General features: G+C 39.5%; 2 protein-coding genes across 2 annotated transcripts in view; one reads left to right on the plus strand and one right to left on the minus strand.

The window, feature by feature from the left end:
• The window catches only part of appl1 (adaptor protein, phosphotyrosine interaction, PH domain and leucine zipper containing 1), a 35,567-nt gene extending 28,521 nt beyond the window's left edge, over nucleotides 1-7,046 (minus strand). Inside the window, exons 1-2 of the mRNA XM_041224906.1 lie at nucleotides 6,868-7,046; nucleotides 1,287-1,385 (exon numbers count right to left, since the gene is read on the minus strand). Of these exons, the coding sequence (XP_041080840.1) occupies nucleotides 1,287-1,385; nucleotides 6,868-6,921 (153 nt within the window). The 5' untranslated portion in view covers nucleotides 6,922-7,046. The remainder of the gene's footprint in view (nucleotides 1-1,286; nucleotides 1,386-6,867) is intronic.
• An 11,994-nt stretch (nucleotides 7,047-19,040) lies between these two features.
• hesx1 (HESX homeobox 1) lies at nucleotides 19,041-22,172 on the plus strand. The gene is made up of 4 exons (XM_041224188.1): nucleotides 19,041-19,195; nucleotides 19,823-20,007; nucleotides 21,106-21,207; nucleotides 21,923-22,172. Exons 1-4 carry the CDS (start codon nucleotides 19,066-19,068, stop codon nucleotides 22,028-22,030), a joined length of 525 nt encoding a protein of 174 aa, XP_041080122.1. The 5' UTR covers nucleotides 19,041-19,065; the 3' UTR covers nucleotides 22,031-22,172.
• Nucleotides 22,173-23,036: the final 864 nt, after the last annotated feature.

Here is a 23,036-nt window from a genome sequence, read left to right on the forward strand (position 1 = left end):
GACCAGTTGATGTTGAAACATCTGTACTTCTAGTAGCATTTAGCTGAGCTTGTATTTCAGGGGCAGTTAATCACCGGTTTCGCAGACTTGTGACTTGAATGAACTTGTTCTCTGATTCTGAGGTCACCCTTGGCCTGCCTGAACTTGTTCGGTCCTCATGAGTGCCAGTTTCTTCAAATCGTTTGATGGTCTTGGCCACAGCCGTCACAGACACTTGCAAAGTTCTTGCAATCTGTCTTAAAGATTGACCTTCATTTCTTAAAGTAATTACAGACTGTCTTTTTTCTTTGCTTAACTGAGCATATTTTGCCATTTTCTGCTCCCTTACATTCAGGAATGACAAACTTGTGCCTATGCTATCTATATTTATAGTAATCATGGACCCTCATCTGTTAATAATTGGTGACAAAAGGTTAATTAGGTAATGTGCTAGTTAACTCAAAGAACATCTAACAAAGACACTTTTATACTTAGGCCAGTGTTCTAACACCGTGTTATACACATTTCAGAGTTTTAACTGACTTGGGCTTCAGACTGAAATCCCCTCGCTTTGGGTGACCATTTCAATGAAATTGACAAGATTTACATTTTCATTTAAAAATTAAATTTTTGAATGCAATTCACTTATGATTATCAGCTTATATAAGTACACGTATTATATTATGAAATATTAAGTGTTTATAGACAAGTTTATACAGTTAAAAGCATAGATAATCATGAAAAACCTGGTTTCAAGCAGGTGTACTCAAACTTTTGACTGGTACTGTATCTTAGTGGCAATATACATAGGCACTTAGAATTATTGTTAATTTTATTTCGTAATGCACAAGTGCACCTCACAAACAACAATATATAAAACAATTAAAAACATATCATTAATACCATACTGTTATATACCCACGCATTGCACAATAACACAAAGCAAATTAAATCTCTACTTGCTGAAGCGGTTTTTATTTTATCCAACAAGATGTTCACTTGTGGCAGCAATGCACTAGCAAAAGTCATAAGGCCGTGACGTCAGCTCCCTAGCAACAAGCCTCCTATGTTGTTGTTGGCAATGGATTCTTTCAATGCAGCGGGATTGTGTGTTTGAGAAAGGAGAGGAAGACTCATGAAATTAATTGGAGACTGAAGCTGATGATAAGCAATTACCCTCCTCTGTACGAATTAAAACGGTATGCTGCTTTTTATACGAAAAGGGAAGCAATGTTTTGTTTGGTGATGGGAGTTGAGGAGTCTTGTGAGCATATTTAGCAGGGATGAGGACAGGGCAGGAGTCTCACCTGCGCATCGTAGATCCTCTGCATGGCCTGGTACAGCTGCTGGGAATAGCTAGAGATAGCAGCCGCATCCTCTTCAAACACCCCCAGCAAGGACCGAGTCTGGAGAGACAGAGAACAAGAGAGATAAACTTCCCAGCTGCTTTTCAAACACACTAATCTTGCTATCTGCTTTTCAAACACAGTACACTTGTGCTGCAACAAAATGCATTGTAGTTTTTATAACCAAAGGTGAAGGGCGATTGCAAGGCCACAGCCCAGCAGCATGTACACAGTTGCCAGATTAATGTGTAACATGTGAATAATCAGCACACACACACTCCTCTTAATATTAAGAGCTCAGTCACACTTCATGCAATGCAGGTTGAATCCAAAGCATCCAGTGACATCCAGTATGTGAATCAAAATTCATTCTTCAAGTGCACTGTATCTCACTCAGAGCACATACAAAAATCATTTCATAGGTCCAGCCATCCTTCTACTGCTGGGCAATAAAACAAATACAAACATATAATTTTTATTTAATCATGTCATGAATAAAACAAGCCAAGGATGTGTCAAAAGTCGGATGAATGAACCCTGTTTTAAATCCCATTTTACACAGCTGTAACAATTACTATATTCACACAATTATTGTTTTGAGATTCAGCTTTTATTAAGGTTAGGGTTAAGAGCTCCCATTAGAAAGACTACAGGATATTAATGCTTGTGACAGAGTAGCCGTCTGCCGTGTGGGTGCGTGCATTCACTGCTGAGTGACAGGCAGGAGATTGAAACGGAGGTAGAAGTTGATTTATTTACATGTCAACACACTGCACAGCTCACGTGACACGACCAGCAATTGAAACTCACATACAACATACAACACAGTGTATGAAAACTTTGGTGGGATCTACAGTCTCTGAACTAATGTTCTCTGTTCAATAATAAACGAACTCTAGCAACTCGCTCGGCTGTCGGCAGTTTCAACTTGAACTCGCTTTTCGGTATCTAACCCTGGTTCTGGTTCTCTCTCACTCACTCATTCACACACGCTGTGCTGACACGCTTGATCATGGTGGATAACTGGTTAGGGCAGCTATGTGACGGGCGGTTATATGATGGATTACTGTATACTAAACACATGAGGGATAAGATATTATAGTATAGTAAACACATATAGGTGTCTGCACTATCGCCCTACTGTAATGCAAGTAGACGTGGATGAACTTGGCAGTGAAGTGTCATATCATATCTATCCCAGCACAGCCCACATTGAAACACACTCTGGAGCAGCAGAGCAACGTGAAAGTGTGGAAGCATTCACTGTCAGATTCAACAGAGAGTGCAAGGAGATAAATATAGAAAACACTTCAGTGCTAGCAAATTCCTGACAGCACTGTAGAGGAGGGGAGGAGAGGAATATAGGGATGCTTCAGTTTACTGCTGAGGAGAGAATCATTTTAATGTGCCCTTCTCCCCACACTGATGTCTATAAACCAGTGAACACTGGGACAGATGCAGGGATGCACAAAGACTGGTACCTCTTGCCTTTTTACCCCGCTCGGACATTACCGCCACTTTTACCCTTGCTTACAAATAGCTTGGTATCTGTCAATGTTTTGTCCGTTACAATTGCAGAAATACAAACTAGAAAAAAAAAACCTTGTCTGCAGTTGAATGTGTGTTATTTATTCCTGATAGGTTCCTTTGCATGTAGGGCTACTGATTTCCCATGATCGAGTAATCGCTGAATTGGGAACGAATGCAGTATGATCCTCTCTATTAATTGTGAGACTGCCTCCGGATGCATTTCACGCAGCACAAACAAAAGACAAACTCAGAAGAGACCGGTTTACTGCACAGAACCTGAGCCACCTGGAGTATGACTGGAGCTCCTAACAGACATGAACAAGTCAGACACGCATGTGAGCCAGTGAGAGCTCCCCCCTTCACTCCTTGCACTAAGTGGTTGATAACACAGAGTTACAGCTTATTAAGGCTTATGCATGCACACTTTACATTCTCATTATCTAATGAAAACAAACTGGAGATTAAACACTCTCAAAGCAGCGAAGGGTTTCTCGGGAGGAAAGGCATTTCATTACATTTTGGAAATACACAAGAAAACAAATTACAAACTGTGTTTCAAAGTGTTGTCAAGTTCTAGAAGTGCTGTAAATCCACTGTCTTGACGAGTTAGCTCTATCAATACTGACACTATCATCCAGCTCCCCTTTAAAGTAACTGCAGGGCCATTCCATGACAAATCTGCCAACAGGTTACACCTGACCGCCTCCCATTTGCACCAGACTGGGTTTTTGGGGTTGTTGCTGGGAAACAAGCTCAAATTTACACTGTTAGATCAAAATGTGGCTGATGGGGACACCCCTTAAAGTTAACTTTTGGGAGCTGTCATTTTATTGGAAATCGCACTGCAAATACAAAATACAAAAAAAATACATTTGAAAGAAAAAAAAAAGAAGTCACACTTTAAAGTGTTTGACCTTTGACCTTTGGGTGACACCCAAAAAGCCTGGCTTCCAAACAGTGTTCTTGAATCTAGTCTAGTTTCAGCGCTCCTGTTTGATAATAAAAACTGCACACTGAGGTCAAGGTTCTGACATCAATTCAGAATTTGAGAACTTCCCATTGATGAGAGTATAATAGGGGCCAGGAATTCTTTCAATCCAAACTCCTCCCCCAAGTGAAGGAAACACCTCCCACTGACTCATTACTTGTGATGGTTGTGCTGCCCAGCACAAAACCCGGTTCAGTTTCAGTAATCTCTGCCAATATAAACTGGACTTCAACCCGAATGCACAATGGACTTTCTTCTGCAACTTCACATGGCAAAGGTCTTTGTGATGGTATTGGGGGAACAGTCAGGCGAAAGACTGCAAAAGCAAGCTTGCAGTGTCCCACTGATGGGCAGATTGTCACCCCTGAAGACATGTATTCATTCTTCCAGCCTCCCTTCGACAGCATGACTTTCACCTCTGTATCTAATAAAACATGGGCTCAAGTCTGCATTAACCACAAAGGGCACTAAACCCCTGCATAGACTCATCCCCATTTTCCAGATTCGGCTTCAAGTCTCTTCGTACTCCATAAGTGAATCAGAAACTGTTAGTATCTCCTGGGATGGCTCTGATGAATCCAAAGCTGAGGAAGAAGATGCAGTTTTATATCAGAGGAAGTTTTGTTTCTGTCATCTATGTAGATATGTATTGGATGGGTCTGATTGAAAATGTCTCTGAGGAATTTGAAGACTTATATCCAGTGCATGCAGCCTGGTGGGAGTCACAGCACCATCGCTGGCCAGAGAAGCAGGACACATGCTGGGTACCCCATGGCAGCATTCCTTGCAGTGTTATATGCCCTCGTCGCAAGTCATCTTCCTCAAGAGGCTACAAGTTTCAGAAACAAGATCTCAAAAAGAATGACAAACTGGTGAGAGAAGGGTCACTGACTAGTGTGACCTTTGCTGCAAAAAAGTGATTGTTCACCTGGAATAAAAGTGATTGTTCACACAAAATAAAAAAGTGATTGTTCACACGGAATAAAAGTGATTGTTCACCTGGAATAAAAGTGATTGTTCACACGGAATAAAAGGTGCTCCTTTGTTTCCCACTGACGATGTGTTCTTTATGAACTCTGAATCAAAGTAAATGTTTGTTACCTGAAGATTATTCAGGTTTCTTACAAACGGGAGGGGAAAAGGTTAGGTTTACATTTTTTCAAAGCAAACCAAAAATAGTACCTTCCTGGAATTTTGCACGGATGAAGCAGAGACCTTTTTTTGGTAATTTCTTTATACTGGCTTGTACTTCCTGGGTCAATTCACTGGCTTCTTTTCTGTCAATAACCAATCACTGCTTCCCCTATTGAATGACATGTAACCTTCAGCTAGCAAGATGCTTTTAATCAGAAGCCACAGCTGTGCTGAAATGACCCAGGTTGTATAAGTGCAAGCAGATAACCCGAGAACATGGCTTTCCTTTATCCTACAGTAGCACCACATATTATGTTACAATTGAAATCCATGTGTGCTGTAGCATGTGTTTCTTTTGAAACTCCACATTTGAGATGCATGGAGCTAATGGATGTGCAAAATGGCTGATTTATGGAATGATTGTGTTAGCTGCAATCATTCTGGAGGAGTGCTGCTCACCTTGTTATTAATCACCTTGGTTTCTTTACATTGAGTTTCAACCACCGCTTCACTTCCTGAGCTGTAGGTCAGCCTCACTCCCACAGAGTCTCTTTAAAGTTTACCACAATGATTCTGCAATGTACTTTGCTTTTCCTATTGTTGACGATAAAAAATAAAAGAAAGGAAAGAGAAGAAGTCGCTGTCTTCAAATCGTGTCCAGATAAGTATAGTTTATTGAAGATAACAGTTCTGAGTTGCAAAGTTACAACCAGACATCTTAAAGGTTACATGGTGACAACAGTTTGCAGGAATCCTCTTCAAGCACGGACCATAGCAATACCAAGAGCATTTCAGTTTAAATGCAGTCTCTCAATGACATCATGATTTTTCCTTAAACCAATCAGACAATACACAAATCTCTTATCACTTGGTTAATTGTCCATGTGTCTTAACCCTAGCTTCATAGCATCTGGTTCAATCCAGTTTCTCTTTCAAGTAGCTAATTTTTATAACCCTCATAAAATCAAATGTAATTTCCCAAGAAAACCTGTTTTATTTCTAGTTTGTACTAATTGAACCAGAATCTGGCTTAATCTTTAACACATTATGTGAGTTGTACTCTGAGACCAAAAATTCACCTATATCTAATAAAGTGTTCCAACACCTATCCTTCCTTCTGCACAGTGTGTCAAAGGGTAAATCAGTTATTTCCTTAATTGTAAACAGGTTGGGAGTATCTTGCTGCAGTAGTGAGTGCGGGAGACTGGGTTTGCTGGCCATTACATGGCTATTAAATTTCAGTGTTACCGAAGCAACAGTAATCTGTGTGTTCTTGGATATCGAAGCACCTGCCAACCAATCACATGCTGTCTCTCAGCTCTGCTGTATTGCCTAATCTGGGGATGGAAGTAAGACTCATATTGCATAGCAGTATGATCCATTCCTGGTTTTACTATGAGTTTAATAAGATATATCTGAGCTTGTTACATATACACTGTGGCTAATCAAGCTCATATTAAAACCTGGAATGCGTGAAACTGCTGTGCAACAGTAGTCTTAGATCTCAATGGACCAGATACATTATTGCATTATAAATAAAACAGTAAATAATCATAAAATAATACAATTGAGATACGAGCAACATCGCGTTTGCACAAAAGTGTGTGCTGCATAGAGCAGGTGTTTCCATTTCTCCGCCCAGCCTGCTCACCAGACAGCTGAGCGCTATGCTGAAAGGCAGGCAGTTGACACTTCTCGGTATACAGCGCGCTGGGCAGCTGCAGTAAACTGTACATCGCCAGCACTCAACGATGCCCGGCAGTGTTTATAAAATGTACAGAGAAGGAAATCGGCGCGGCGACTTCTTTATTCAGCAGCCTCGTTTGTAAAGTGCTGGCCCGCTCCGTTCAACACAGTGTGCAAAACAAAACAATGCAAAGTACGCATTACCTGTGGACTGTCCTCTAGGGCATCTTCGATGGGTAGTTTATCAATCCCGGGCATGACGTATTTGTGCTATTTAGCAAAATGAATATATGAATATATTGATAATAACAATAACACCAGTTTTCCTTAGCTCCGTCTGAGTGCCACAAATCCATACGGCATCCAAAACACCCTGCCCCAGTTTACCCAGCCCCGGAAATACCGCCTTCGCCTGCTAATTGGAAGAAACTAAATGCTGATGTCTTATTCTATATCATTGATTGGATATATCTAGCGCCAGTCGTCACGTTCCCTGATTTTGAGTAAAGGAATGGTTTGGAACTGATGCCATTGTGGCTCTACCAGAGAGCCTCGCCTTGCAGTGATCTAACAGAGGAGAGGAGCCGTAATGGCAGAGGCCGGGGTACAGTTTCATTGCAAAGCTGGATTTGTGCTTCCTGAAAGGGAGGGGGAGGGGTCACCTGCATGAAAACACATTGATACACGCAAACACTTATTATCACGTGTTCCTGTGATTTCCGACCAACATTTGTTCCGTAGCACTGATTGACCGCACAGACTGTGATGTCATCACTGTTGAAGTGATGAGCTGCTGGAAATGCAGTGGTGTTAATGCGAATGCTTCTTTACTGTTCTACAAACCGGTCTGCTAAACGCCTTGTAGTTTCCCCAATATACAATTTGTTGCATTTCTTGCAGATAATGCAGTAGACTATTCGTTTAGAGGTACATTTAAAATGTTCATGAATTTTAAAGGACGATTTAGTGCCTCTAATCTCTGTTTCGGAATGAATGTATTTACAGGTATTACATCCTGGTCTATTACATGGACATGTACCTTTCAAAGGTTCTCCAGAAGTACCAATACCACTGTGTACCACACATTTTCTTATACTATCACCTCTTCTATATGACACCAAGGGGGGAGTCTTGAAAATAGACACTGCAGATGGGTCTTGTTCCTCTTGTCCTCTGGTTCCTCAACTAACGTAGATAAGCTAACGTTTATACTCTCTATCAGAAGAATCCTGAAGAGACGGAATGCTGTTCCAGACCATTACGTGGCAATTTAACCCCTGCTTAATTGCAAATTCAGTCATTTATGGGCAGCCATGTTGCAACTACATTAATGCATGAAGGCAATTAGAAAGACACTTGGTTATTAGCCAAAGGTACTAAATGTCCGAAGTAAACTTTATCATGTTTATGCCAACAGTTACCAATAAATCTTGAGATCTGCCAATATTCAGACTTTTACCGTAACACTGAAAGCTGTTTGTTTTGATAGATTGAATTGTTTTACGCTGACAGAGTTAAATCAACCACCAAGGGGCGACCAAGACCCACAAGAGATGGAGATGGAGAGGGGATCCTTCCAGTGGTCAATATAGCACTACAAAAGCTACAAGTCTTCATCCCTCTTCGTGCTGTTCACCTTTTTGTTTTTGTTGTTTTCGGTTTAGCTGAATACCACATTTCCTGGGTCGTGTGGTGGCAGGAGAGAACGGCTTCCACTGCTTGAAACTGAAGATAAACAGGAAGCTGTGCAGGGTGGCGTGGCTCTTTATTCACATGCCCTGGCAGTGTGCTGAAGCTGAGAGGTTCTGGCAGGACATACACCAAGCCACCCTGGGGATGATATCCATGCCATTCCCTTTACCTCCAGCAGCCTCTCATTCATTCATATATCTGAAGCCAGGAACACCTGTTGATAAATCCCAGTACATGCTAATGTCTCTGTCACCTGCTTCTGCCAGCAGAATAAAAGTCTCCACACAGCAGACATCATATTTTTTAATTGGCGACGAGACACTTTTGTTGAGGCATGACCACACATACCAGAAGCGACACAGAGGTGATGCGACAGGTTTGAAAATTGCCAGATCTACACAACTGTTAAAAATTGCTATTGACAAACCTAAGATCAAGAATAATACATATTGTCAACATCATGTGGAAATTATGATTGTCTTCTCTGACTGTATTTCAACACACATGGCAATAAATCATACACACCATGCTTATCCAGTTCCTTCGAAATGGACTCCCATACTTTCAAATCTGTATCTTTATAATTGTAATGCTCTTTGTTATAAAGCTCTGGGGATTTTTTCAACGGCAAGTATTCTTGTATGTGTGGATCACTGTGTTGTTGATCTCAGTGTAGTGGATCACTGATCTGTTGATCTCAGTGTACTGCAGCAATATGTTGTTCTCAATGTAGGTGTTGATCACTGTGTTGTTGATCTCAGTGTAGATGTGGATCACTGTGTTATTGATCTCAGTGTAGGTGTGGATCACTGTGTTGTTGATCTCAGTGTAGGTGTGGATCACTGTGTTGTTGATCTCAGTGTATGTGTGGATCACTGTGTTGTTGATCTCAGTGTAGGTGTGGATCACTGTGTTGTTGATCTCAGTGTAGGTGTGGATCACTGTGTTGTTGATCTCAGTGTAATGGATCACTGTGCTGTTGATCTCAATGTAGGTGTGAATCACTGTGTTGCTGATCTCTGTAGGTGTGGATCACTGTGCTGTTGATCTCAGTGTAGGTGTGGATCACTGTGTTGTTGATCTCAGTGTAGGTGTGGATCACTGTGTTGTTGATCTCAGTGTAGGTGTGGATCTGTGTTGTTGATCATAGTGTATGTGTGGATCACTGTGTTTTTTTTATCTCAGTGTAGGTGTGGATCACTGTGTTGTTGATCTCAGTGTAGGTGTGGATCACTGTGTTGTTGCTCTCAATGTAGGTGTGGATCACTGTGTTGTTGATCACAGTGTAGTGGATCACTGTGTTGTTGATCACAATGTAAGTGCAGATCACTGTGTTGTTGATCTCAGTGTAGGTGTGGATCACTGTGTTGTTGATCTCAGTGTAGGTGTTGATCACTGTGTTGTTGATCTCAGTGTAGTGGATCACTGTGTTTTTTGATCACAGTGTAAGTGTGGATCACTGTGTTGTTGATCTCAGTGTAGTGGATCACTGTGTTGTTGATCTCAGTGTAGGTATCACTGTGTTGCTGATCTCAGTGTAGATGTGGATCATGGTGTTGTTGATCTCAGTGAAGGTGTGGATCACAGTGTTGTTGATCTCAGTGTAGTTGTGTATCACTGTGTTGTTGATCTCAGTGTAGGTGTGGATCACTGTGTTGCTGATCTCAGTGTAGATGTGGATCACTATGTTGCTGATCTCAGTGTAGGTGTGGATCACTGTGTTGTTGATTTCAGTGTAGGTGTGAATCACTGTGTTGTTGTTCTCAGTGTAGGTGTGTATCACTGTGTTGTTGATCTCAGTGTAGGTGTTGATCACTATGTTGTTGATCTCAGTGTAGTGGATCACTGTGTTGTTGATCACAGTGTAAGTGTGGATCACTGTGTTGTGGATCACTGTGTTGTTGATCTCAGTGTAGGTATCACTGTGTTGCTGATCTCAGTGTAGATGTGGATCATGGTGTTGTTGATCTCAGTGAAGGTGTGGATCACAGTGTTGTTGATCTCAGTGTAGTTGTGTATCACTATGTTGTTTATCTCAGTGTAGGTGTGGATCACTGTGTTGCTGATCTCAGTGTAGATGTGGATCACTGTGTTGATGATCTCGATGTAGGTGTGTATCACTATGTTGCTGATCTCAGTGTAGGTGTGGATCACTGTGTTGTTGATCTCAGTGTAGGTGTGAATCACTGTGTTGTTGTTCTCAGTGTAGGTGTGGATCATTGTGTTGTTGATCTCAGTGTAGTGGATCACTGTGTTGTTGATCTCAGTGTAGTGGATCACTGTGTTGTTGATCTCAGTGTAGTGGATCACTGTGTTGATGATCTTAGTGTAGGTATCACTGTTGCTGATCTCAGTGTAGATGTGGATCACGGTGTTGTTTATCTCAGTGTAGATGTGGATCACTGTGTTATTTATCTCAGTGTAGGTGTGAATCACTGTGTTGTTGTTCTCAGTGTGTGTATCACTGTGTTGTTGATCTCAGTGTAGATGTGGATCATGGTGTTGCTGATCTCAGTGTAGGTGTGGATCACTGTGTTGTTGATCTCAGTGTAATGGATCACTGTGTTGTTGATCTCAGTGTAGGTGTGTATTACTGTGTTGCTGATCTCAGTGTAGGTGTGGATCACTGTGTTGTTGATCTCAGTGTAGGTGTATCACTGTGTTGTTGCTCTCAATGTAAGTGTGGATCACTGTGTTGTTGATCACAGTGTAGTGGATCACTATGTTGCTGATCTCAGTGTAGGTGTATCACTATGTTGTTGCTCTCTGTAGGTGTGGATCACTGTGTTGTTGATCTCAGTGTAGGTGTGGATCACTGTGTTGCTGATCTTAGTGTAGGTGTGGATCACTGTGTTGCTGATCTCAGTGTAGGTGTGGATCACTTTGTTGTTGATCTCAGTATAGTTGTGGATCACGCAGATCTTCTTGGGTTTGAAGGGCCTGCTGTACATAATAAATATGGAAGAAGTTGTTTAATATGGGACATTACACAGATCACTTATAGACTTGTCCAGAAAAACAGCAAATGGTCACAACATGTTTTATGAAGTGTCCTGCAGAAGCACTACATTATCAAACACGTGCAGGATAACATTTAACAGAGAGCCAGTTCGCATAACCCTAACAATTACCAGTGATTTATTATTAGCTGATAACTTCATTCTTAAAGAATGTCTACCAAGCTGTGGATTTTTTGTTTATTTGTTTTCTGTGTCAACTTTGTATTTCTTTCTGTAACAAGAAAAGGTCTGGAGAGATCATATGAGCCATACAAGAGTGTACACATCTCTGTCCAAACAACAACTGTAATATATCTGCTTTCTAGGAATAAAGAATGACTAGGGTTGGGGCATCTACATATCTTGGTATTACAGAACAGATACTGTCTTCTCTTGCAATACAAGCACACAGATCTACTGAGCAAGCCTCCTCTCAGTGGTATCTGCAATGGAGACAGAGAAGACCACATTTTTTGGGGGGGGGGGGGGATCTTTAATTAGCAACTCATTTTGAAAAAAAAACTAGCACCAAACAATTAGTCAAATAACAATCTTGTGTTGTTTGTTTCTCCATTTTATGTTTTATAAAAGGAGTTATTTAAACCAGACTAAATGCTTTGAAAATACAGTGTCATTCCCTACAAAGGTTTACCATAGTGAAAGCAAAGTGTTTAAGCATGGTAAAGTATAGGTAAGCATTGTAAAAGACCATATTAAAAACATGGCAAGCTACAGTAACCTGTGGTAGATGCATAGTATAACCATGGGAATACTGAAACATCATACCAAACTTTTCTAAGGGAGTGTCTGTCGTCCTTAAGTATCTATGTCTATGTACAGCATTTTTGTATATGTGTATGCGTGTGTGTCTCAGCTGAGGGATCGCTGAAAATCTGGGATGTGATTAGACATGCTACAGCTTTCACCAGTAGGTGGCTGAATCTTTCAATTCGGTTGCACCTCTGGACATATGAAGGGTGTTGCTCTCTTTCAAATGGGCTTCAGTCTCCTCTTTTTCTTTCAGCAATGTGACTGGCTGTGAGGTTCTGATGGGTTTGCTGTATCACAGGTTATACAGATAGAGTCCCTGTTCTGGAATATGTCAACATTGCAGCTCTCTGTTCCGAGTCATGATGGTTGGGACAGCACACCTGACAGAGGGAGCTCAGTTGGCAATGAACAACCAGTGCTGCACCCCTCTTGAGAACTGTGGATGAACTCCCCTGGTACAACGTTCCTAGAGGAATTCCAGGCTGGTAATCACTGAGGACTGCTCAGGAATCCAATCAGAGCCGTCCTGCTGCCTGGTCACCCAGTCAACAGTGTTATGGCAGGTGTTGTTATCCTGTTCTCCAACCCCTCCATCTATCTATCTAGCTAGCTAGCTATTGACCAATCTTCCAAGTGAAAACAATATTCTAGAAATTTGTAGAAAATTAATTAAAAATAGAAACTGAAATAGCTTGTCTGGATAAGTGTCCACCCCCCTTTTAATAACAATCCTAAATTAGATCAAGTGTAACCAATCGCCTTCAAAATCACATACCAAGTTAAGTGCCCTCCACCTGTGTAAACTATAGTGATTCACATGATTTCAGGATAAATTCAGCAGTTCCTGTATGTTCCCTCTGTTGGGTAGTACATTTCAAAGCAAGTATGAGCACCAAGGCGCTTTCAAAAGAACTCTGGGACAAAGTTGTTGAAAGGCACAGATCAGGGGATGGGTATAAAAAATATCAAAGTAGCGGTTTCCCAATCGAGATTCTGCTCACAGATCATCTTGGTAAAACATGTTTAGAGGGATCATATCTAATTAGCGCTGGTATGTCACGTGACTGTGTCTGCTGCCATACAGTACGACAGACAAACTATACTCTTTTATATTGAAGGCTATGACTTTTTAAACAAAGTTACAGACTGGAATTACAAGCTGCTGTACTCTGCTCTGCTCACCATAATTTACATCTTGTTATCTTGTTGTTACCTTTATTAAATCATTAACGTTATTTCCCAACCCAGGAAAAAAATAAAATAAATCGAATACGATAGTTATTATCAGTGACTCAGATTTAGCACGTAGCATGTTAACATCGCTTTTTTCATTTCTTTAATGTGATTAATAAAATGTACCGGTAATTATATTTTAACTGTATGGTGCTTGCTTGTAACTTATTGTACCGAGTGTAGCAACAGTCTCGGGTCCAAACCGCCAGCCGAGTGTTGATATACTATTTACATCCTCGCTATATGGCAATTATACAACTAAATACTGAGGTAAAAAAAAAAAAAAATCTAAATGCTGCTGATGTTCGCTCGTACAGCTCTATGCAACCAGCAACTTTTTTTTTTCAATAAGGAACCAAGATTTCAATTAACATTTGCAATTGAAACAGAACTGAAACTTTATTGATGCGCTTTTTTTTTCGGGGTGGGGGAGTGGGGGGTGTGCTGTGTTCTTCAATGAATAGGATGTAGCCAGAATACTGGATGCAGCCACAAATAGGTGCTGTACTTGTAATTCTACTTTTATTCACAATCTATTATTATTATTATTATTATTATTATTATTATTATTATTATTATTATTATTATTATTATTATTATTATTTAGTGCTAGTAGTGACAAATACTGTAATAATAAAGAAAATCTAAGAATAAAACAGTACTAATATTATTAATAGTTTAGCTAATGCCGTTATCCAGGGTGACTTCTGTAACTTATTCCAGCAGCTTATATTGTTCGTTTTGGATTGTCCTTTTACTATAGCGAACAAAAGGCTTTGGACCCAAACAGGGTTGTTATAGCGAGGCTGTACTGTATTTAGTATTTGACTTAAGTGTTTAATAGACGACACTTGAACATTTTAATATATAATGCATGCACATTTGTTAGTTCATTTTTGTTATTTTTCACCTCCCATAGTGTTCAATTTAACAGAGGGTGTAAAGAAGTTTGGATCAGAATCCAATATCATCCCTTACAAAAAAGTAACATATTGCAAGTATACTTGTGCCAAAATTGTCTGGTTTTTGTATACTATTGTTACCATTATACTATCCTATTTTGGCACAAGTATACAGCATTGTATATTCTTTTTGTAAATAATGCAACGTAGTTCTCAAATATTAGACATTTATTAGATTGTATCTTACTTCTCTTTTGCATACCTGCATTGTCTCTTGCTAGATATGCACCTCCAGATTCTGACAAATACTTTTAGAAAACCAGGAGCAACTTCTGCTCTGGATCAAAAAGCTATAATGCTCTGCAGCTGCCCGCCTATGTGGATAATTATCAAAAAGTCTGGTAAAAACAAATGGAAATCTGGAAAAAGTATGGAATTTTGATGTTGAAAAAGTATATAAGAACATAAAGTTTACAAACGAGAGGAGGCCATTCGGCATATCTAGCTTTTTTGATTGTTAGTAGCTTATTGATCCCAGAATCTCATCAAGTAGCTTCTTGAAGGATCTCAGGGTGTCAGCTTCAACAACATTACTGGGGAGTTGGTTCCACACCCTCACAATTCTGTCTGTAAAAAAGTGCCTTCTATTTTCTGTTCTGAATGCCCCTTTGTTTAATCTCCATTAGTGACCCCTGTCCTTGTTTCTTTTTTTCAGGTCAAAAAAGTCCCTTGGGTTGACAATACCTTTTAGAATTATGAATGCTTGAATTAGGTCATCGCGTAGTCTTCTTTGTTCAAAACTGAATAGATTCAATTCTTTTAGCCTGTCTGCATATGACATGCCTTTTAAACCCGGAATAATTCTGGTTGCTCTTCTTTGCACTCTTTCTAGACCAGCAATATCCTTTTTGTAGCGAGGTGACCAGAACTGAACACAATATTCAATTCATTGTACAGTTTTAACATTATTTCTGTTGATTTAAATTCAACACTTTTCACAATATATCTGAGCAGCTTGTTGGACTTTTTTATAACTTCCCCACATTGTCTAGATCAGTGGTCCTCAAAGTAATTTGGGCACGGGCATAAATTGATGTTACTTGGCTGTTTGCGGGCACCCTGCTATTGCATAGGTTCTTATTACAGTGCCTTCTCGCGACACTGTGTGTGCTATATATATAATAGATATATATATTATATATATTATATATCATATATATATAGAGAGAGAGAGAGAGAGAGAGAGAGAGAGAGAGAGAGAGAGAGAGAGAGAGAGAGAGAGAGAGAGAGAGAGAAAGAGTTTTAATAAGAACCGAGTGGCTCATTAATTCCAAGTCTCAGGTAATAATTGTGCGGGCTGCGCTTATTCTTTAAATAATTTACATAAAATATGCAATAAAAATATTTTTTAGATAGCATGTTTACACAGATAACCATGAATAAACCAAAATAAAAAAGTGTAGATAGTGTTTCGCTTTGTTTCAATTTGACAAATTTGTCAACACTACTCTGTTTTAAAGATCGCTCATCTCCAGTACAATTATTCAGATAAAGTGGATTCGTAACTAAATATACTACAGTGTTTCCCTTGTCTGGTGAAACAAAACAAATATAGCGATAGAAAATTAAATTCTAAATACTGAAATGTATTATTTTTCTCAATAACAGTCGGCGAAATTCAGTGCTTACCCGGCATATTAACACCCTTCCTCTGCTCACGAATGATTGGACAGCTGTCGGATCTTTCAATTTCCCTTTGGTTACTCACTCGCCTTCAATTTTCATGCAGAATACCGTGAACGGCCTCTGCTTGCTAATGACTGGACAGCTGTGTAAAACGTGGCAGATTTTTGACTATCCTATTGGTTAAACTTGCAGTCGGTACCTGCACCTGAAACAGACACAGTTTATGTCCCACCAGCTATAAAAAAAAATGTTGCGTACGTACAAGCACAGCATAAGTGAGGAGCACTGTCAACAGACTGCTGTGGTGTTTTTGTTGGAAAAAGTGTTTAAAGCTTTCTTTATTTTCCAACGCTATGACCAGCCAGAAATGTGTTCATAACCCATAATTTAAGAACAGCTGCCGCGCGGGCACGATGCCCTGGCTTCGCAGGCATGACTTTGAGGACCACTGGCCTAGATGAAGACAAACAAAAACTCCCAGGTATTTTTCATAGAATCCTTCAATTTCATTATTGCCCATATGATATTTATAATGCACATTTTTATTGCTTGCATGCAGTACCTTACACTTTTCTCTATTAAATGTAATTTGCCATGTGTCTGCCCAGTTCTGAATCTTGTCTAGATCATTTTGAATGACCTTTGCTACTGCGACAGTGTTTGCCACTCCTATTTTTGTGTCATCTGCAAATTTAACAAGTTTGCTTACTATACCAGAATCTAAATCATTAATGTAGATTAGGAATAGCAGAGGAACTAATACTGATCCCTGTGGTACTCCACTGGTTACCACACTCCATTCTGAGGTGTCTCCTCTAATCAGTACTTTCTGTTTTCTACATGTTAACCACTCCCTAATCCATGTACATGCATTTTCTTGGCGTGAGATACCCTGAGATACTGTACCTCTATTGAGTACAGTTTACTTTGTAGAAATCACAGTCCATAGGTCAATTATGGGCAACTTGACTTTTTTTTGGACAACCAAATGTCGACAGTGGACTTGCGAGCCCTGATGTAGCTCTCTGTCTATCTACAGTATCTATTTATCTATCTATCAGTATACTGATTGCACATATGTCTGTAAGTCAAGAGAGCAGGCCCTCTGCCTGTCTATCAGTGTCTATGTGTTACAAATCAACTGATAAACTAAAGGCTGTTCAGAATCTATTATATTCTATATCCAGCAATCCTTTCAGGAGAAGAAGTAACATATGCAGCATGCTCTGCCTAGCTTAGAGACAGTCACCCCTCATATCAGACCAGGCGGGAATGTGAAGATCAGGTGACACTGGATTAGGAGAAATGCCATCTGGGGATTCGGAATGGCCCAGATTTCCTGGATCTTCTTTCGCCTCACTAACATCTCTATTCCTGTCTATGTGTCTGTTTGTGTCTCAGTATCAACATCCTTCTATCAGTCTGTGTATCAGTATCATCATCTTTCTCTCTGTATGTGTATCAATATCAACATCTTTCTATCTGTCTGTATGTAAAGCCACCTCAGCATGTGTCTGTCTATCAGTGTGTCTGTACTGTATATACTGTACTGTACATATCAGTACCTCTGTGTCTCTGTCTACCAGCGTGTCTGTACTGTACATACTGTACTGTACTGTCAGTAACTCACATCAATCAGTACAGCCCAGCTACTGAGACCAGGCAATGAACCAAGAAACAGTGCCCTTGAAAGGGGGTGTCTTCCTTCAAGGGTCATAGAATGAATAGAATATCATTGTTTGAAAAGATCTGAGCTTAGCCAGTTCATTTAACTGGTTAACACTTTATTACACAGTCTAACTGTTTTCTAGACATTGCTACTTTCACGTTTCTTTATGCAAACGGTTCTGTTTTTAATGTAAATATATTTAAATCCTATACAATGTTACATAATGTTGCATCCAAGTTTTTAAAAGGGTTGGTAAAGTACAGCATGGTGGTTATTAGACAGCCAGGTGAACACAGAGGTTTGATAAGTTTGGGACGGTGATGGTGTACTGCATACTGTATGCAGGCTGACATTACATTCTGGGGAAAAAGTTGTTCATTGTAAAACGGCCTTTTACCCAGGTTGTGTCCAATCAGGTATTACTGTAAGGAACATTCGGCAAAAATAACAGTTTTAGTGCCACAAGCTACACACTGATCCCCTCATAATTAATATTTAAAGTCCATTGTGATAAATTAAGCTTATTTGGAATCAATTAGTATTAAATTATATCAGACAATTAGCCAACTTCAGACATTTGCATTTCTATATCCTGTTATTAAAGTAGAAAGTTTATAAACCCTACTGTCACTGTTGATTTCATTGCACATCACAGAAACACACTGGAAAGAATGTACACTGGAGACACCCAGCTATAGTGTGCATGGAGTGTTTTCAGAGTGAAAGCTCTAAATAAACAGGTACATTTATTTATTTAAACAACCGCTCTGAAAGGTAATGCCGTATTAATCCGGACAACTGGGGCGCAGTAAGTAGAGTCGAACAACACGCCAGCCCACTGTAGCTTGCCTTCTGCCAAAGCCATTGTCTCCAATTGTCCACATTCACCATTAAATATGCAAGTGAAGAGAAAACGGGAGAAAAGTCATCGGGATTACCATAATAGCATTAAGAGATTACAAAATGTATAATTTCCATGGAAGACAAATTCACCTAAATAAGATTATGCACTTATTATTTAGTGGACTGGTTTCCGAATGCAGCTCCTGCCTCGCATTCAAAACGGCTCCCATTATTCCTTCATTTGAAAGGAGCGGGTAATTTTCTCCCTTAATGGTTTCCAATAATGTCGTGCTCGCAGTTTGTAATGATTTAATAGCCCCTGAGAAGGTTATCTGGGCTGAGGTGATAACACGCATTGTGCCTCTGACGGCCCCCCGTGTCGCCACATAAATTACCTGCAAACAAACAATGACTCTGCACGTCCCGTGGCGTAGGGGCAAGCCATTGAGATGCTAAGCTCTCCAAATACAATATTGCAATTAATGACGCAGAAAATCCACCTCGTTCCTTTAAATGCCAGGCTCACAGAAGATCTGGTACAGCTCTGCAGTACAGCAGGTATTTCTAGCAGGTATACTTCCTCGCGCTGGTTAGCGGCGGTTCCAGCATGCCCTCTTCAGCGCAATTTCAGAAAGTGCTGACTGACAGGAAGACTACGTTTACTATTGAGAGTATTTTGGGACTCGACAGAAAGAAGGAATGTGCGCCCTCAGCGAGACCACACAAGCCGTGGACGGGTACGTCAAATAAATAAATACATTCTTTTTGTTCTTTTTTTTTTCAAAAGCAAGCCGTGTTAGTAAATGTAGTATATTTAAATATGTTTCGCATGTGTTTCCAGCAGGATAGCGCAGTAAAGTTAAAGGTGGTTCGTTGTTGTATGGTTTGCAATCATATATATTATAATCAGAATAAAAAAAACATATAAATTACAAAGTTGTTTTTTCTTTTTTTTTAAAGACATTTTGCCTGTTCCATTTTTTTTCTCACAAAAACAAAGCGTTTTAGTCTGAAAATTTGTTTTTGAAGGTCGAATTTAACAATCAAAATAACCAAATGTTATAATATAAAATGAATTACTTTCCTTTGATATATTTTGTGGAACAGGACAGTACATGACCCATTTGTAATTTACAGTTATTAATTTAAGTTTAAAGGAAACTGTGTTTCCACAATATTGTGTATACAATACAATATTGAGTATACAATTCCTAAGTAGATGACAAATGGTTTCGAGAATGAACAGTTACTTTTAATGTCACATTTATGTATTCTTAAATTGTTTGACAGGATAGCATTTATGTATGATTTTGTAGGACACTTTTTTATAACTTTATTAACCACACTCTTCGACTTATTTTTAGGTCCAGAAGTCAGCAGCCAACAAGACGCGGCTCCTGTAACGCGCAAGCTCGTCCTGTTGCCGCAGATGAAAGATCAAGAGGACAAAAATGTCGTCTACAATAAGATGCGCTGCTCAGAGTCCTACAAACGAGCTTTGAACTGGTACATAGGCAGGAGGCCCAGGACGGCTTTTAGTGGAGCCCAGGTAACCACAACGTACATTCAAACGTTCATTGTGCAGGTGCATATTTTTGTGTTTCAGTGGTCTCCGGCTAAGACAACGCCCCTTGGGAAGCAAGAAAAGTGTTCTCTTAGCCAAAGTGTTCTCTAACACACACAATATGAATCAAAAAGTAAATCTGTATTACTTGTCATGACGCATGTGCATCAACATATGAAATGAATGGAATAAGTAAGAGAAAAGCAATAGGCAAGGGTATGTTAGTAAACTATAATAATAAAGTAAAACAAACTAAATTAATACAGCACCCCTACACACGTTAAACAACGCAGCAGCAACTTATGAATACAGTGCTCCCCCTTTATAACGCTGTAGCCGGGAGCCATAGTTAAGAGAGCGTACTATTTATGTTCCTCCTTAGAGCGAGAACACTAGTGTTAGTGTAATGGCATTATGGGGCAAATGGGAGCCATAACCGTACTGCCTTATAACCTGTTGCACAGTATAATGGGCTGCTATAAAGGCAGATCACTGTATTTGTACAGGAGCAATATTCAAGACATGCAGTTATTTCGTGGAAATCAGAATACAAAACAATTCACTGATATGACAACGATTCTGGATAGGGTTAATAAAACAATCAGTGTGCCTCAAGACACTCTCATGATGACAAGTCACATTTGAAATTATTGAATAAACCATTTTAATTTAAGTTTGAGTTAGTGGTGCCAAAAAGGTGTTCTTTTAAGTGAAGTTCCTTAGCCAGAGCAATGGGGGGAAAATCAATTTCAACACAAGGGTGTTCTCTTAGGTGAAGTGTTCTTGTACGCGGAGACTACTGTATTTATTACTGTGCATGAGTTATTCATTTCCCTGTATGGGGTGCAGATCCAGGACTCCAGGGCTATAGTAGAGAGGTAAATGGGTAGCCCAAAATGTTATTCATTCCCTTCCAATGCAGAAAGACTTGGTTTGCTCTTAATTTGAATAATGGGTTTCTATAGTTACCGTATTGAGAGGTATCGCATTGCCTGTCACCAAACAGGTCTGAAAACCTGTGAGAGGAATTAGTTTAAGATTCCTTTGAAGTGTGAGCCTCATTTTCACCCTGTCTGCTCGCAGATCGAGGTGCTGGAGAGTGTGTTCAGAGTGAACCCCTACCCCGGGATCGATGTGAGGGAGGAGCTGGCACGCCAGCTGGAGCTGGATGAGGACCGGATCCAGGTGAGACGCAGTGTGTGGAACACAGGACTGACCGTTCATTCGGGAGAGGGCTTCTCCTTTAGACTGCACTACACTTTTCTTCCAGAATATATTTTAAAATGTATTTCAATATCTTTCAGTATTTAAATTTGCTTATTTAGGCTAAGATTAATTAAAAACAGAGAGAAGAATAAAGCTGGCAATGTTGCTAAACTAATCGGCACAACCTTGACTGTCGTAAGGTTATGAGTTGTTCGTTATGAGTTTTGTAAGATGATTAAATTGGGCAAGCCTTAATTTTTGATCAACAAGCAGAAAGTACAAATGAGATCGCAAACATTTAGGTGACTAATCTTTAAAGCTATAATGAAAAAAATTAAGAATTTTATGCTGGACACACTTAATTACAATCATTCTGCGTGACTGTATTTACATTAGAGAAGTCACTTCTGCTTTGAATTGAGAAAGTAAATCGGAAGCCCTAATTTTGTTTTGATTTTCTTTCAAAATCTATTTTATTCTGGTTTATATTAAAATGAATATATTTTATTTGTATTTAAGTATTTATTTTCCAGAATCTTTGCAATATTTCAAAATATATAGTGCAATGTTCAAAACAATATCTCTTCCAAAATATATTGAATTGGCATGTTTGTAATATTAAAAGTGAAAGTCTGTCAGACCTGGTGTGTGTTTTTTCAAGATTGATCATTTTTTTGATGTCATTCCTTCCCAGATTTGGTTCCAGAATCGGCGTGCTAAACTGAAACGGTCTCGCAGAGAGTCTCAGTTCCTCCTCGTGAAAAAGGTCTTCACAGCTCTGCAGGACCCGACCGAGCCTTGACATATATAAGCCTTGACTCTATAATCCGAGACCCTCCTGACATGCGTCTCTATAATCTAATATGTAAATGTTGTAATTCTGTAAAATAATACATTCTGTATATTTTGGTTGTTCATAAATGATGATGTTTAATAAAGTGATATCTTCCCTGAAATGGAGGGATATTTTTTATGAAATGTTTTCTTTATTGTGTGTTAAAGGAGTAGTGTTTCATACTGTTCCAAAATGTTTTTTCACATTCAAGAAGGTTTCTAAGATGAGCTTGAAAATATCAGATGTATACCTGTTGAAATGTTCCCTGACCCCCTTTTGAATTTCTGTTTTGCTTCCTGGTCTATAAACGATCTTGAGGACTATGTTTATAACCTCCTACTGTGGCAAGCAGGAGCAGCATTCCCATCTACCTCGCAGAAAGACGCAGTGGCAAGTAAGGTTAAAGGGAGGAAGAAAGTTGTGTCCCAAAATGTACAGCAACTGATGTGTCAACATGCTTTTTTTTCAATTCTCAATTACATTTAAAGATGAATTTCCAAACAGTTAACTGATATTTGGAGTGGTTTTCAGGGCTTCTGTTTAAAAGCAAAGTGTATGTTTTGTAAATAAGGTTTTTGGGGCAGAGCCTTTTCACTTTCTCTTGTATTATTTACAATTTAGAAATGACTTGTGTGTGTTTTTTTATTTTGAAACTGGCAGTGGATCCAGGTGTTCTGAAGGACTTGGCAGTGCGCCTGTTGTTTGTTACTTGTTATATTGCATCCAGTTATTTGCAACTTGGTGTGAAAATCCTGATGTTTCTTGCAAGGTAGTCCAGGGCTGGCAGACCACTGCAAACACATATATAAACTCAGAAGACCTTGTAACCACATTACAATTAAGATAAACAATTCTGAAATAAAATGTACACCGTTCAACCTTTAAAATAACTCGGACTGTCAATCTTGACATGAGGGGTGAAATGCTGAATAGTACAGAAATTCAAGAAAAAAAAGCTGAAATGTGCAGTTTG

The sequence above is a fragment of the Polyodon spathula genome, chromosome 23 (genome assembly GCF_017654505.1).
Source record: "Polyodon spathula isolate WHYD16114869_AA chromosome 23, ASM1765450v1, whole genome shotgun sequence".
Lineage (NCBI taxonomy): Eukaryota > Metazoa > Chordata > Actinopteri > Acipenseriformes > Polyodontidae > Polyodon > Polyodon spathula.

Excerpts from the sequence above, each read along its gene's own strand:
- hesx1 (XM_041224188.1), top strand. The coding sequence starts at position 19,066 with ATGCCCTCTTCAGCGCAATTTCAGAAAGTGCTGACTGACAGGAAGACT. Across the intron at positions 20,008-21,105 it reads CGGCTTTTAGTGGAGCCCAG|ATCGAGGTGCTGGAGAGTGT; the intron begins GTAACCACAACG and ends GTCTGCTCGCAG. Across the intron at positions 21,208-21,922 it reads TGGATGAGGACCGGATCCAG|ATTTGGTTCCAGAATCGGCG; the intron begins GTGAGACGCAGT and ends ATTCCTTCCCAG.